Source organism: Rhinoderma darwinii, chromosome 4 (assembly GCF_050947455.1).
Source record: "Rhinoderma darwinii isolate aRhiDar2 chromosome 4, aRhiDar2.hap1, whole genome shotgun sequence".
In the NCBI taxonomy this organism is placed as follows: domain Eukaryota; kingdom Metazoa; phylum Chordata; class Amphibia; order Anura; family Rhinodermatidae; genus Rhinoderma; species Rhinoderma darwinii.
This window is the reverse complement of record NC_134690.1, coordinates 330,092,198-330,109,486: the sequence shown is the minus strand read 5'-3', so window position 1 is coordinate 330,109,486 and position 17,289 is coordinate 330,092,198. Positions and strand designations below refer to the sequence as shown.

The 17,289-nt window shown below is 42.7% G+C and overlaps 1 protein-coding gene across 2 annotated transcripts in view; it reads left to right on the top strand.

The window, feature by feature from the left end:
• TTC27 (tetratricopeptide repeat domain 27) overlaps positions 1-17,289 on the top strand; it is a 376,553-nt gene that overhangs the window by 118,436 nt on the left and 240,828 nt on the right. For both annotated transcript variants that reach the window (XM_075864435.1, XM_075864437.1), the window contains exon 7: positions 5,143-5,307. In XM_075864435.1, the coding sequence (XP_075720550.1) occupies positions 5,143-5,307 (165 nt within the window). The remainder of the gene's footprint in view (positions 1-5,142; positions 5,308-17,289) is intronic.

Here is a 17,289-nt window from a genome sequence, read left to right as displayed (position 1 = left end):
TGTGGTCGTGCCCGTAATTACAGGTCGTAATTACGGACACGGTTGTGCGCATGAGGCCTTTGAAGTACACCTCAAGGCTTTATAAAACAGAGTGAGAACATCAGGAATGTTATACTTTACAAGTCTTTAGTTCTAAAATATATTCGGCAAGAACTGCAAAGCATCTGCACATAAAGGCAAAACACCATGAAATCACAAGTAATCCTGGACTTATCATTCATGAATGTGTGTTAGTTTACTGCCTCATCTTATTTAAGGAACAGCTCTCAAGGGTACACCTGGCCGATTCCTGGAGCAAAAATGAATTCCAGTAACTGCACATTAGGTCACTATAATAAATAAGAAATGCCAGCGGTATCAGACAATAGGGATTGAAGGTTATCTGTAGGTCACAGTTATAGTATAGTATTTTGTATTCTAATGTAAATCTCAGGTTTCACAATGTCTAACCCATACAATTAGTGCAATATATCGGAGGAGGGAATTAATCACAATTGCTTACCTTACCTAAGTAAAACATTTCCACATACTCCGGACTCTGTCCGTCTCGGGTTTAATAGTAAATTCGCAGCAAAATCATTGGTTACATGCACATGTTGCTGAAGTTTTTGCTGCAGATTGCAAATGGTGAAATCTGTGTTTTTTTTTGCAAACTTCTCTGTAGTTACTCTCGCAAACTAGTTTACAAGTTTCAGCGAAAAAAACAAAACTGTAAGAGATTAGATGCGTAGGTGAGACAGAGAAAGATTAAAGTATTACCGGGAGAGTGTAAGCATCAAATCATTGTTAAAGAGTATGTACCTCTACTTGTCTCCCACCCGATCTAACATCGGTGTCAGAGAGACGCTACTACAATCTGCGCAGTATAGTTGCCATGGCAACCATATGACACCCGGGGAGTATTGTGCCGGAATTAAATTCTAATTAATAGGACCCATGCACCATTCTCTCCAGTCATTGTACGGTTACCACAGGAGACCACAAGTGGCGGTACGCTTTAACCCGTTAGCGACCACCAATCCGCCTTTTCACGGCGACCACTAATGGGCTTTATTCCGATGCATAAGCCTTTTCACGGCGCTGCATCAGAATAAACAAACAGAGCAAATCTCTCATTAAATCTCCCTGCTCTTAGCTACCAGAGGTAGCTGAGGGCGTCCCTGCTCGAACAGGTGAGATCGATATAATTATCGATCTCACCCGTTTAACCCCTCAGATGCGTCGCTCAATAGCGAGCGCCACATCTGAATTGTTTTGAAGAGAGGGAGGGAGCTCCCTCTCAGCCCACTGACACACGGCGATAAGATCGCCGAGTGTCTGTGTCTCCGATGGCAGCCAGGGGCCTAATAAAGGCCCCCAGGTCTGCCTGTAGTGAATACCTGCTAGGTCATGCCGGAGGCATGGCCTAGCACAGGGGTCTCAAGCACGCGGCCGCATACGGCCCCTGGGGCTGTCATCTGCAGCCCGCGGGACACAGAGCCGCTAGTACAGACTCTGCTCCGGCACTCTGGAATTCCCTGACATTGCTGTCCACATATGGACAGCGATGTCTGGGGCTTCCCCAGAGCCGGTATCCCGTGCAGAGCGCTAGTATAGGCTCTGCTCCGGGACTCTGTGAAATTCCCTGATATCGCTGTCCGTATATGGACAGTGTGTCAGGGTTTTCCCCAGAGCGGAGTCCCAGGCAGAGCGCTAGTATCGGCTCTGCTCCGGGACTGTGGAATCTTCTGACATCGCTGTCCACATATGGACAGGGATTTCTGGGGCTTTGCCAGTGCTGGAGTCTCGGGCAGAGCGCTAGTATATGCTCTGCTCTGGGACTCTGGGGAAGCCTCTGACATCGCTGTCCATACATCGACAGTGATGTCAGGGGCTTCCCCAGAGCAGGAGTCTCAGTGATGTCAGGAGCATAGCTGGAGTCCCAGGAACAGCCTACTAGCGCTCTGCCCGGGACTCCAGCTCTGGGGTTGCCCCTGACATCCATGTCCATATATGGATAGTGATGTCAGGAGCAGAGCTGGAATCCCAGGCAGAGTGCTAGAAACAGCTCTGCTCCGCGACTACAGCTCTGGGCAAGCCCATGACATCACTGTCCATATATGTACACTGATGTTAATGGCTTCCCCAGAGGTCTGGCGCAGAGCCTATACTAGTGCCCTGCTCTGGGACTCCGGCTCTGGGGTTGCCCCTGATTTCACATTCCGGTCCAGGAGGATGCCCTGATGTCATTGTGTATGGACAGTGACGTCAGGGGCTCCAACAGTAGAGGAATCCCCAGCCAAAGCATTGGCAACGCTCTGGCTGGGGATTCCACTCCTAGAGGGAGCCCCAATGGAGCTATCTACTTGGGGGGTGTGTGGCATTATCTGCGGAGGGCACTGTGGCAGCATCTGCGGAGGGCACTGTGGCAGCATCTGCGGAGGGCACTGTGGCAGCATCTGCGGAGGGCACTGTGGCAGCATCTGCGGAGGGCACTGTGGCAGCATCTGCGGAGGGCACTGTGGCAGCATCTGCGGAGGGCACTGTGGCAGCATCTGCGGAGGGCACTGTGGCAGCACCTGCGGAGGGCACTGTGGCAGCACCTGCGGAGGGTACTGTGGCAGCACCTGCGGAGGGCACTGTGGCAGCATCTACAGAGGGTACTGTGGCAGCATCTACAGAGGGTACTGTGGCAGCATCTACAGAGGGTACTGTGGCAGCATCTACAGAGGGCACTATGGCAGCATCTACAGAGGGCACTGTGGCATTATCTACAGAGGGCACTGTGGCATTATCTGCAGAGGGCACTGTGGCATTCTCTGCAGAAGGCACTGAGGCAGCATCCACAGAGGACTCTGTGGCAGCATCCACAGAGGCCACTGTGGCAGCATCCACAGAGGCCACTGTGGCAGCATCCACAGAGGGCACTGTGGCACTATCTAAAAAGGGGCTGCCCAATCTTGACATGTGTGTCTGCCAAACACTGCCAACTGAGCCGCCGGACTGCATTTAGCGACACTTAAACTGGAAAACTGGATTGTTGAAATAAGCAGGTGGAGAAATATCTCAAATTTTAAAGCTAGCGGTATTATTAGTATTTAGTATTAGTATTATAGTAATATAGTGTTATAGTAGTTCAAATAACTAATTGATTAACAATAATTTTGTATTGTATCAAATTTGAAAGTAATGTGGCCATCAACTTCCCATTTTTTCTATATGTGGTCCACTTCCCCGGCCGAGTTTGACACCCCTGGCCTAGCAGATGCCTGTCTGTTTTAAGCGGACAGGCAGTAATACATTGCAATACAAAAGTATTGCAGTGTATTACAAAAGCGATCGGAGGATTGCATATTAAAGTGCCCTAGTGGGACTAGTAAAAAAGTAAAAAGAAAAAGTTTAATAAAGTTAATAAAAAAAAAAAGTGAAAAAACGGCGTAGATTAATGACGCAAAAAAGCGTGGCGAAATGTCTGTTTTTATTTCTATTCCTCCCCAAAAAAAGTTAATAAAAGTTAATCAATAAATAATATGTACCTCAAAATTGTGCTATTAAAAAATACAACTTGTCCTGCAAAAAACAAGACCTTATACAGCTAGGTCGATGCAAAAATAAAAAAGTTATAGCTCTTGGAATGCGACGATGGAAAAACTTAAAAAATACCTTGGTCATTAAGGTTCAAAATATGCTGGTCATTAAGGGGTTAAGTTCTAAACGTTTTCTTGAATTGTTTATTCCCTTATTGTTTTACACTATGAGGCCACGTGGCGGATTTTCTACTGATTTTCCATCCGGAATTGTGGGTGGAAAATCCACCGCAGAAAGCAGTAGCAAAGAAGATGAGATTTAAACAATTAAACAAAAAAAAAAAAAAAGAGAAATCTGTTTCAAAAAGAAAACAAAAAAAACACTAAACTCCTCTTCCCAACCTTCTGCCGCTCCCCTGGTATTGCTAGTCTGGTCCCCGGCCAGTCTCTGTATCTTGGCCTTCAGTGATGATGTGTCTTGTAAACACAAGACTGCTGCAGCAATAACATATGATGACACATCAAGTGTTACCAGAAGACTGGGAAAGCGAGTATACAGAATTCTTATTTTAGTCAGTCCGCAGCAACACATCTGCAAGCAAATCTGTACCATAATCTTCATGATTTGGTGAAAATTTTCCTGCGGTTCCCTCCGGTTTTTCTGCAGAGAGTTTTCACAGTAAATCCAGTATGTGTGGATGTATTCTAAGATACACTGGACTATACCCTGCAACAGAAAATAAAGAAAAAAGGTTTCCCTGGTGGTTAAGGGCTGTGGAACGGTTAAAGTCAGCTTTCCCGGTGGTCTAGGGTAATGAAGGGGGTGGACTCCTGCTTCCCTGCTAATCTAGGGTATCAGAGGGATTCATTTCTGGTATCGGGCCCATCCAGGATTTAAATATAGCGCATACAGGAATGGTAAAACAGCGCACGGTGCAGCGAATTTTACCTAGTTTGGTTATGTGCACCGTCGCACACTATGTCCTGACTCTGGACGGCAGCTCCCGGAGATGAATAGAAGCAGAGAGCGGGGAATGTAAGAATTATCAGCCGTTGTCTATTGGATAAGTCCAACACAAAGCAGACCATGAAACAAATCACCGCAGTAGTATAAGGACGATTGCCCATACCCTCCTCCCCTCCCCCCCTCCCCTGCCTGGTTCCATGTACTTGCCTTCTCAGGCTCCAGCAATATCTCCTTTCGCATTCACCTTTTTAGCCCTGCACTGGGCAGTAGATCCAGGGACAGAGGGGACTATGTGGCTGTGATCGAACAGCTGCAAAGTTCCTTATAATCGGGCGGAGTGATGTAGATAGGTGATAAGTTGTTTTGGTGGGATATCCCCTTAAGGAAAGAATCAGGGGAGTCAGGTGCTGGTGGGCTCCCTTGAGTTCACATTATGAGGCGCACACATTTTAGCTAAAATTTGTTCTAGTTTATGACGGTCAGAAAATACCATGTATGATAAATTTCGGATATTTCTGCAAGAAATTGTCTTTGCTTGTTTGCAGGTGCATGGCTAGCTTCAGGATTTTTTTCATTATTTTAATTTTTGTTTACTTAAATTATTATGTCGTTTTAGAACTGTTATGCCCAGTATTTTTTTTATTTATAACGATTTTTATTCTCTCTTAGCCCCAATAATTGAAGACCTACTTTTGGAAAAAGGAGCTCAAGACTTACTTGTACAACTCCATCTTGAGTGTGGATATGTATGTCTCTATTTCTATGACTACAAGAAAGCAAAGGAACATCTTAATCGCGCAAAGAACGTGGCTAGGCTGCAAGTTAATTTAACGGGTAAGAGTCTGATTTCCCATATTTGGCACACGTTCTATTATTGTGCTGGATATTCCTATCTCAGACATTTATGGCACATCCACAGGGTATCGAGAATGGGGGTTCCCTGTCCCCGCCTGGTGAGGTGGCCGCAGCAATATTATTAAAAATAGGCCTAGAAGCTTTTTTATTATTATCAGATAACAGCGACTCAAGGACTTGTATGTAAGATAATGGAACAGATGTACTAATGCTGTCTAAGATTTAGACAGTGTAGACTTAGAGCAGGCAGTCAGAAGATGCACCAAATTTATCAAAGTGGTGCATGCTTTAATGTAAGTTTGGCCCATGTTACTAGACATGTTAGACACTTTTCTCTTCCTTATACCATATTTGGCTTATTTTGTGTCAGAATTTTGTGTCAGTAGTTGAGAAAACTTAGTATGAGAAATCTGTGAATTCTGTGACTTTTCCGTTTGTTTTAAAAAAAACAAATTAATGTTTTTTTTATTATAAATTTTTATTTTTTTTATTTTTAAATATTGCGATACAAACACAATGGAGAGTAGTACAACTACTGCCACAAAATACCCTATAGATTCCCAACCCCCCCAAAACATCTACACTACACATCAATTCCAGGCACCCCAAATACATGTTAGACACTTTTGTCTTCTTTATACCACCTAGTATTTGGATTTTGTGGCAGTAGTTGAGAAAAGTTAGAAGTAGAAATCTAGGATTTCTGTAACTTTTCCATTTGTATTAAAAAAAAAAAATATTTAAATGTTGAGATTTGACTAAGGCTGCCCAAACACCTGTGACCGTTGTCGGCCTAATGACCGTTCAGCTGACAGCCAATATCCCATACACATGCACTCTCGGTGGGTTCACCTGACAATCCTCTAATATTTATGGACACTTAACTCACAAAAAAGTTGAGATTGATTTTCTAATGAGTTCTGAATAGCTTTAGATAGATGATCCAGTAAGCTTTGTTTAATCTTCTCATGGGAAAATGCTGCAGTTCTGGTGGTCTGAGATGGAATTTCTTGAAGTACAGGGATATGACCTGATTTACCAGCCACTAGGCATTTTTGTTGAAATCTCGTGTCTTGCAAACTAGACACAAAGTGCCCATCATCACACAGGAGTGAGGGAAGACTGTTGTATTCCAGAAAGTAGGTTGGAACTTAGAGTATGTTCACACTGAGTTTTTTGCAGGCAGAAAAGATTTTGATCTGCATGCACGCCTTTTGCTGTATTTTTTTGCCCTCGGTGCTCAATGGCCTCATGTGAAAAACGCAGCGAAAAACGCTTTCTTTGCCTCTCATCGCTGTCAATAGGAGGTCAGAGACGTAAACGCCCGAAGATGGGGCATGTCGCTTCTTTTTCCCGCGAGGCGGTTTTTCCGCTTGCGGGAAAAAACTCCTCCGCCTCCCATTAAAATCAATGGGAGGCATTTTCGGCCGTTTTATGACGCGTTTCCCGACGCCGTTTTCGCAACAAAAAACGGGTCAAAAAAACTCAGTGTGAACTGACCCAAAGGGGTTTTCCCAGAATTAAAATTAAAAAAAAAGTATTGGAAATCCCTTTTAATCACTGCAACGCTTTTCAGTTTATCTATCAATGCCCCCTGAATAATGTTATCTACATTATTTTTTATTTATTTACCATTCTCTTTTGTTTACATTTAGAGGTTTGTTTACCTCTGTGTTCGTTGTCTTGCTCTTCCGGTCATACAGTTCCCGGCATGCACCCCTTGTGTCCCAGCATGCAATGTGCCGGCAGCAGGGACTCATCACGCCTACTACACCCAGCTATAAACAATCTCTGTTGCCATTTTACTGCTCTCATTAGATCAGTGAGAGCTAACGATAAACCTGCAACATATCAGTGCTGTACCAAACAATACTCTATTACATAATGGTTAAAAAAAATAATTCATTTGACCCCAGAGCCGGAGTCCCAGAGCAGGGCAGAGCGCTAGTATAGGCTCTGCTAAGGGACTCTGGGGAATCTCCTGACATCACCGTCCATATATGGACAGTGTTGTCAGGGTCTTCCCCAAAGCTGGAGTCCCGGTCAGTGATGTCAAGGAATTCCACAGAGTCCCGGAGCAGAGCCTATACTAGCGCTTATATGTCCTTATATGGACAGTGATGTCAGGGGATTCCCCAGAGTTCCGGAGCAGGGCCTATACTAGCGCTCTGCCCGTGACTCCGGCTCGAACACCAGCGCCAGAGTCCTTGTCAAAGTGCTACTAGCAACTTGCTCCGGACATCACATAATTTCTTCTGATTTTCGGTCCGCTGCTAGAGGGGAAAAAATGGCGCGCAGGGGCTGTGATAGCACAGGAGTGGGCATGTGTGGTAAACACGGCTAATGTAGAAACAACGCATGCTCAGAGACTTGCCGTGTTTACCACGCATGCTCCGAGACCAGCAGTGTTTCTCTCCCCTAGCAGCAGACTGGAAATTATCAGAAGAAAGAGAGTATCCGGTACACCACTTCCCTCAGTGTACAGTGACGTCAGCCGGAAAACGAAACTCAGATCATGGACGGGCTAGCGCCAGAAGTAAGGTTTTTGCTACTGGAGACGCATCACGTGACCAGTGCTGGAATCGGGTTTTAGAAGATGAGATCAAAATGTAAGTATATTACAAATTACATTATTTGTATTTGTGCAGTGAAATAGAAATTAGTTAATTGCTTCCGGAAAACCCCTTTAATCTTCTATCCACCCACAGGACCCCAACTGATCTCAAGAACGGGACCGCACGATTGCAGTTTGAAGGAATTTGAATGGAGCGACTGTCACGCATGTGAGCTGCCGCACTATTCAAAGTCTATGGGAATAACGGAAACAGCCGAGTGCTGTACTCAACTGTCCCCGTCTGTCCCATAGATAGACCCCTCAGACCCCAGACCAGAGAAATAAAAAATGATACAGACTCAAGATCAGATGCTTATACTGACCGCTCCCAATTACTTATTAGCATCAGGCGTCGCTTGCCGTACCCCACGTCCTCAGGAGAGAGGCCTGGGAGTAAGAAAGTTAAATCTAATAGATAGTGGCCAATTTAAAAAGTCGACGCAGTGGTCTAGGGTGGTCTTGCCATCGCCTAAATCCACCACTGGCAGTACTACAGGTTATATGGCAGATATGATTATGGATGATATTATATGCAGTAATTATTTGTTACGTTTTTTGAATAAAAGTAAATGCTCTTTTGGATTCGTTCTGCTAGGAATTCCACAGTTAAAATGTTCAAAAGCATGTGTGCAGCGAAACCAAACCTGTAGCCAAGACGCGGTGGTAGATGCTATAATATTTTAAATTCAATCAACATGTCAAATTACATAGGAATGTTCCGCCACTTAAAATGTTTTGTGCAGAAATGAACAGAAATGCCAACATTTCAGTAATAGTTTTTTTATGTTTTTTTTTTTATAGTGGCCTTCAGACAAATGGTTGTTTATCAGTGCTTGTAAGCATCTTTTTTTTATATTACGCAGGCTCACTGTCATTCGGAGGAATATACCAAACTACAATATGACGTAAATTAATATACAATTCGCTTCGTATAATTTCAGCAATTTGCATGTAATCGCTGTGGCTAGGAAGGAATGGTACCATTGGCACCATTTGTTAAATGTACCCACATATTTCAGGAATCAAAGGGCACATACAGAGTGCGCCCATATAAAATATTATCCCATAGTAATGTGTAACTAATGGTCTGACTATTTTATTATTTAAACATATGCCATAACCATACAAACTTGCTTAATGAGTGAAAGATATGGACTGTAGAAATAACATTATTTACACATTGTTTTTTATTGTCAGAAATATGTAATATCTCTCTCATTTTTCAGTTCTATTTCTCAAATGTTTTTTTTAATCTTTTAGCCTAGGTACGTGTATGATACCATTACTGTCTGAGTACAAGCTCTAATTTTTTTGCAAATTGTAATTTTTAGGCCTCCTACACACAGGACGGAAATGTTGCAGAATTTCCATCTGGAATTTCCATGCGAGAATTCTGCTGTGTTTACGAAAGCTAAATTGATATGTTGTAGGTTGAGAATGCACACCACAGGTCAATTTATGCACATATTTTCTTGAGAATTTTTTCTCAGTTTGTGGATAAAATTTTATTTAAAGCTCCTCCACTCTACCCTTTGTCAGGCGAGTCGCAAACATCTGATTTTGGTGCGTTTCATTGATAAAATGTTTCTAAAACGATTTACAACAAAAAGAAGCTGCAACTTCGAAAAGAATTCTGGCGCAGCGCCAATAGTAAATCTGCTCCAGTGGGTTCTGTCATGTAATGGATCCAGCGCTTCCGTTTTCTTTGTTGTCCTGCTCCTATGACACAGCACAACAACGGAAAAACTAACGCAGATGTGAACCCAGCCTAATACTATACATGCTCTCTCTGAAGAGGAATTGTTTATATATAGAGCTATCCTAAGGCTGGAATCACACTTGCCGTTTGAGGTGCAGTTTTCTATGTCGTTTTCTGAGCCGAAACCAGGAGTGGATTTAAAAGGAATGTGAAATATAAAGGAAGAACTTATACTTCTCCTTCCTGCTAGATCCACTTCTGGCTTTGGCTCAAAAAACTGCATCTCAAACTGCATCACAAACTGCATCACTTGTCTAGGGTTCCTGGACTCCAGGATCAGAAGATGATATATGTACTACTGACAAATTCACTGTACAGTGCACTGATGGTAGAGGGGAGCCAAGGGCCACTGGGGAGCACTATAGAGCCGTCCGTTGCCTATCCCTTCCTTAGGTTTTTGTTAGCTGTAGAAAGTTGCCCGAAAGTATCAACCAGATCTCAATATTGTGGGACCCCTGGGAATTCATATTTACAGTGTGTGTCGAGAAGTAATCACATGTTCTATCTTAGAATTTACATACAGTGCCAGTGCAAAATTCTTCGTCCCCTTGTTTTTCCTCTTTTGTTGCATTACAACCTTGAATTAAGATGTGCGTGCGTGCGTGCGTGCACGCGCGTGTGATATACACAACATGACTACCACTTTGAAGGTGCCAAATATTTTTTGCTGTGAAATAAACAATAATTAAGATAAAAAAACAAAGGACTTTCATATGCATAAGTATTCACCCCCTGAAAGTCAATACTTTGTGGAGCCACCTTTTCCTCCAATTACAGATGTATGTCTCTTGGGGTATGCCTCTATTAGTTTAGCACATATAGACACTGTGATTTTTGTCCATACTTCGAGGCAAAACTGCTCTAACCTTCAAGTTAGATTGGTCATTGAATTGAGATCTGGGCTTTGAATCGGCCATTCCAAGGCAGTTAATTGTTTCCTCTTAAACCACCCTAGTGTAGTGTTATCACGATGTTTAGGGTAATTGTCCTACTGTAAGGGGATCCTCCGTCCCAGTCTCAAATCTATAGCAGACTGAAACAGATTTTTTCCTTAAGAATTGCCCTGTATTTACTGGCGTTCATCTTTTCTTCAATCCTGACCAATTTTCCAGTGCCTGTCCATGAAAAGCATCCTCACAGGATGATGCTGCCACCACTATGCTTCACCATGGGAAAGGTGTTCTTGAGGTCATGGGAAGTGTTGGGTTTGCGCCATGCATATAGTTTCCCATAATGGCCGAAAAGTTAAATTCTAGTCTCATCTGACTAGAGATCCTTCTTCCATATGTTTGACGAGTCTGTCACGTGCTGTTTGGCGAACTAGAAACATATCTTCTTATGTTTTTTTAGTTTTTTTTTAATAGCCACTCTTCCATAAAGCCCCACTCTGTTGAGTGTACGGATTATAGTGGTCCGATGGATAGATGCCACCTACGCTGTAGATGTTTTGAAGCTCCCTTTAGTGTTAAGGCTGGTGTCTTTGTTAAATCTCTGATCAATGCCCTTCTTGCCCGGTCTGTTTTAGTCGGCAGCCTTCTATTGTCAGGTTTGCAGTTGTATCATATCCTTTCCATTTTGTTATAATGGTGCTCTGTAGGATGTTCAAAGTTTGGGACAATCACTGGTTCAAATCTCCTAGGGGGGACTAATAAAAAAAATTAAAAATAGTTAACGTTTTTAGTAGTAAAAAAATTGAAAAATATTAAGTTTAAAAAAAAAAAAAAATCGTTCCCATTTTTCCTCTAAAGCAATGTAAAAAATAAAGACAATAAACAAAATTGGTATCGCCGCATCTGTAAAAGTCTGAACTATTACTATATAACATTTAACTCGGATGGTGAAGGCTGTAAAAAACGAAACAAAATTTTTGGTCACCTTAGCTCTCAAAAAATGTAATAAAATGTGATCAAAAAGTCGTATGTAAAAATAAGCCCTCATACTGCTAAATTGCCGAAAAAATAATAAAAAAGTTATGGCTTTCAGAATATGGTGACACACAATTTTTTTTGAACAAATAGTTATTTTTTTGTAAAAGTAGTAAAACCTAAAACAAAACCTATATAAATTTGGTATCGCCGTAATTGTATTGAGCAGCATAAAATTTTCTCCAATTACACCCCATAAAGATTTTTTTTGTCAGTCTCCCATTACATTATATGGTACTTTAAATAGTGGCAATAGAAACTACAACCCCTCCTGCAAAAAGTAAGCCTTCACACCACTCCAAACAAAAAATGTTATGGCTCTTGGAAGGTGGGAAGTGGAAAACGGAAAAAAGAAAAATGGCTGCAGCTCCAAGGGGTTAAACCAGGTTTTTTTTTTTCATTCTACTGTAACAATTTTGACTATTGTCCATTTCATGGAATAAAATTTCAAATCCATTTTAATTCCAGGTTGTGATGCAACAAAACAGGAAAACACCAAGGGGGTGATTTCTTTTGCAAGGCCCTGTACACTTTCCTGCTTGTCAAATATACTGTTTATTCTAGTTTATATCATTACAGTCTTACCATCTCAGTACTAATAAAACCTCTGTATTTCCTTCCATGTGTAATCTAAGGCATAGGCTATTTATACTTAAGGACGCATTTTCAGAACTTGATAATAATGTCACTATTTATTTAACCTCCGAATATTAGTTTCGTATGTCAGAACCGTCTGCTTCTTCTGACAACATTCTGGCATTTTTGTAAGATGAGTATTTTCTGCCAAATTTCCCTCATCAGATTCCAAAGCTACTAGGAGCAAACTTTGTCTTTAAAGAGGACATGTCACTAGGTTATATAAGTTCAAGCTGCCTCATGCTGATTGGTCAGAGGCAGGGAAGGTAGCCCCACCCCGTTGGCTAACTACAGCAAATTAGCATATAGGGAGCCAACACAAGAGTGGACAATAACTCTGGAACGGGGGGGGGGGGGGGGGGGTCTAGGAAAAACAACAACAAGAAATTATTATTATTTGTTAGGTCTGCTTCTGAATGTTCCCCTGGCGAATTATGACACACAGTTTTTCTATTTTAACTATTACCTTGTGTGCATTGTTCTGTTAACTACTTTACAGTTTATACTTCCATTTTTTTTTTCAAATGTAACCTGGGATGCTCACCATGGTTTGACATCCGCACAGGGTTGAAGGAGATCTCCTCGTGAGTAGCCGTTAACTGTACTAGTTCAAGTAGAGAATTTCCTCCAGTTTTGCTCTTTCCCTACCTTCCTCATAGATTCCCTATACATTTCCTACCACATTATAGACCTGGATGCAGTGGCGGATTAAGTAGACTATAGGCCCTGGGCTGTTACCCAAACTTGGGCCCCCCTTCTCCCCCGCCGAGCCGTAACACTACCTTTTGTGCAAGCATTAACAAATGGGTGTTACGATTCCCCTTGTCAAAGGGTTGTGTCCCTACATACTGACAGTCTCCAACCATCGCTGACAGTAACAAGGGGAATGGTAACACGCATTTGTCTATCAGTCCTGGACGGCACAAAGACTTTTAGTGAAACACAAGGATTTCCTATAATAAACATGTCAGGAGAGGTGACAGATTCTCTATAAATCTAGTGACTCACATGTGACGACTTCTCAGATTCTGGTAACTTTTTTCCTCTTTTCTTCTCCATCCGGTCCAGAGCACATGACGACTTCTCCTGGCCATGACTCATTTCTGCAGAATTTGCCACTTAGATGTCTTTTGTTGCTCACTTTTCCAACATTTCTACACCTATAAAGGAAAACAAAATGATCATGGTGCCACAGACTGTGCCTCTAAATATAATAGCACCAAACACTGCGCCCCTGAATATAATTGTGTCAAACACTGTATAGTAAAGCACCACATGCACAAAGGCCCCTGTAGATAGCATCACAGCCCTCTGTAGATAGCATCACACACACATCCCCTGTATATAGCGTCACACACACAGCGCCCCTGTAGATAGTATCACACACACAGCCCCCCTGTAGATAGCGTCACACACACATCCCCCTGTAGATAGCGTCACACACACAGCCCCCTGTAGATAGCATCACACACACACACACACACACACACATCCCCCTGTAGATAGCGTCACACACACAGCCCCCTGTAGATAGCATCACACACACACATCCCCCTGTAGATAGCGTCGCACACACAGCCCCCTGTAGATAGCATCACACACACACACATCCCCCTGTAGATAGCATCACACACACAGCCCCCCTGTAGATAGCGTTACACACACACAGCCCCCTGTAGATAGCGTCACACACACACATCCCCCTGTAGATAGCGTCACACATCCCCCTGTAGATAGCGTCTCACACACAGCCCCCTGTAGATAGCATCACACACACACACATCCCCCTGTAGATAGCATCACACACACAGCCCCCCTGTAGATAGTGTTACACACACATAGCCCCCTGTAGATAGCGTCACACACACATACCCCTGTAGATAGCGTCTCACACACAGCCCCCCTGTAGATAGCGTTAAACACACAGCCCCCTGTAGATAGCATCACACACACACAGCCCCCTGTAGATAGCGTCACACCACACAGCCCCCCTGTAGATAGCGTTACACACACAGCCCCCTGTAGATAGCATCACACGCACAGCCCCCCTGTAGATAGCGTTACACACACAGCCCCCCTGTAGATAGCGTTACACACACAGCCCCCCTGTAGATAGCGTTACACACACAGCCCCCCTGTAGATAGCGTTACACACACAGCCCCCTGTATATAGCGTCACACACATCCCCCTGTATATAGTGTCACACACAGCCCCCTGTATATAGCGTTACACACACATCCCCCTGTAGATAGCGTTACACACACAGCCCCTGTAGATAGCATCACACACACAGCCCCCTGTATATAGCGTCACACACAGCCCCCTGTATATAGCGTCACACACATCCCCCTGTATATAGCGTTACACACACATCCTCCTATATATAGCACCACACACACATCCCCCTGTAGATAGCGTTACACACACACACACACATCCCCCTGTAGATAGCGTTACACACACACACACACACACACACACACACCCCCCTGTAGATAGCGTCACACACACACACACACACACACACACACACAGCCCCCTGTAGATAGCGTCACACACATCCCCCTGTATATAGCGTCACACACACATTCCCCTGTATATAGCGTCACACACATCCCCCTGTATATAGCGTTACACACACAGCCCCCTGTAGATAGGCGAAAACCGCTACAAGAAAAAGCACTTTTTTTCCCCTATAGGCGATCAAAAGCCGCCCGGGGAAAGAAAAGCCTCTGTCTCCAATTGAAATCAATGGGGGGAGATTCGAGGCGGTTTTAGCACTGATTCAGACACGGTGGCAAAATCAGGGCCAAAAAACGCTGCGTGAACTGAACCCAATATTCACTGGCTAAATTTCGACTAAACGGGTTCTCTAAACCAGAGACATAACTTTTTATATTTTCGTCATTGTAGCTTGATTCTTGCAGGGTAAGCTGAATTTTTCAATGGCACAATTTTGGGGTAAATATAGTTATTCACTCTTTCTGGCGGAATGGGGAAAAAAAACAACTCAATTCTTCCATTTTTTTTTCGTAATAAATTTTGCGGGAAAAATAACAGGTTGCCCTTATTCTATGGGTTAGTACAATTACGGTAACACCAAATATGCCGTTTATTTTATGTTTTAACCCCTTCCCTCTTTAGCCACTTTTGACCTTCCTGACCGAGCCTCATTTTTCAAATCTGACATGTGTCACTTTATGTGGTAATAACTCCGGAATGCTTTCACCCATCCAAGCGATTCTGAGATTGTTTTCTCGTGACACATTGGACTTTAAGTTACTGGCAAAATTTGCTCGATATGTTCAGTATTTAATTGTGAAAAACACCAAAATTTAGCGAAAAATTGCAAAAATTAGCATTTTTCTCAATTTAAATGTATCTGCTTGTAATACAGGCAGTTATACCACACAAAATTGTTGCTAATTAACATCCCCCATATGTCTACTTTAGATTGGTATCGTTTTTTGAACATCCTTTTATTTTTCTATGACCTCACAAGGCTTAGAACTTTAGCAGCAATTTCTCACATTTTCAAGAAAATGTCAAAAGGCCATTTTTACAGGGGCCAGTTCAGTTGTGAAGTGGCTTTGAGGGCCTTATATATTAGAAACCCCCAAAAAGTCACCCCATTTTAAAAACTTCACCCCTCAAAGTATTCAAAGCAGCATTTAGAAAATGTCTTAACCCTTTACACATTTCTCAGGAATTAAAGCAAAGTAGAGGTGAAATTTACAAATTTCATATTTTTTTGCAGAAATAAATTTTTAATACAATTTTTTTTATAACACAGAAGGTTTTACCAGAGAAATGCAACTCAATATTTGTTGCCAGTTTCTGCAGTTTTAGGAAATATCCCACATGTGGACGTAGCGTGCTACTGGACTGAAGCACCGGCCTCAGAAGCAAAGGAGCACCTAGTGGATTTTGGGGCCTTATTTTTGTTAGAATAAATTTTAGGCACCATGTCAGGTTTGAAGGGCTCTTGCGGTGCCAAAACAGTCAAAATCCACCAAAAGTGACCCCATCTGGGAAACTACACACCTCAAGGAAATTATCTAGGGGTACAGTGAGCATTTTGACCGCATAGGTTTTTTACAGAAATTATTGGAAGTAGACCATGAAAATTAAAATCAACATTTTTTCAAAGAAAATGTAGGTTTAGCGATTTTTTTTCTCATTTCCACAAGGACTAAAGGAGAAAAAGCACCGTAAAATTTGTAAAGCAATTTCTCCCGAGTAAAACAATACCCCACATGTGGTAATAAACGGTTGTTTGGAGACACGGCGTGGCTGAGAAGGGAAAGAGCGCTATTTGGCTTTTGGAGCTCAAGTTTAACAGGAATGGTTTGCGGAGGCCATGTCACATTTACAAAGCCCCTGAGGGGACAAAACAGTGGAAACCCCCCACAAGTGACCCCATTTTGGAAACTACACCCATTGAGGAAATTATCTAGGGGTATAGTGAGCGTTTTGACCCAACAGGTTTTTTGCATAAATTATTGGAAGTAGGCCCTGAAAATGACAATCTAAATTTTTTCAAAGAAAATGTAGGTTTAGCTAATTTTTTCTCATTTCCACAAGGACTGAAGGAGAAAAAGCACCGCAAAATTTGTAAAGCAATTTCTCCCGAGTAAAACAATACCCCACATGTGGCAATAACCGGCTGTTTGAACACACGGCAGGGCTTAGAAGGGATGGAGTGCCACTTGGCTTTTGGAGATCACATTTAGCAGGAATGGTTTGCGGAGGCCATGTCACATTTACGAAGTCCCTGAGGAGACAAAACAGTGGAAACCCCCCACAAGAGACCCCATTTTGGAGACTACACCCATTGAGGAAATTATCTAGGGGTATAGTGAGCGATTTGACCCCACAGTTTTTTTGCAGAAATTATTGGAAGTAGGCCCTGAAAATAAAAATCTACATTTTTTCAAAGAAAATGTAGGTTTAGCTTATTTTTTCTCATTTCCACAAGGACTGAAGGAGAAAAAGCACCACAAAATTTGTAAAGCTATTTCTCCCG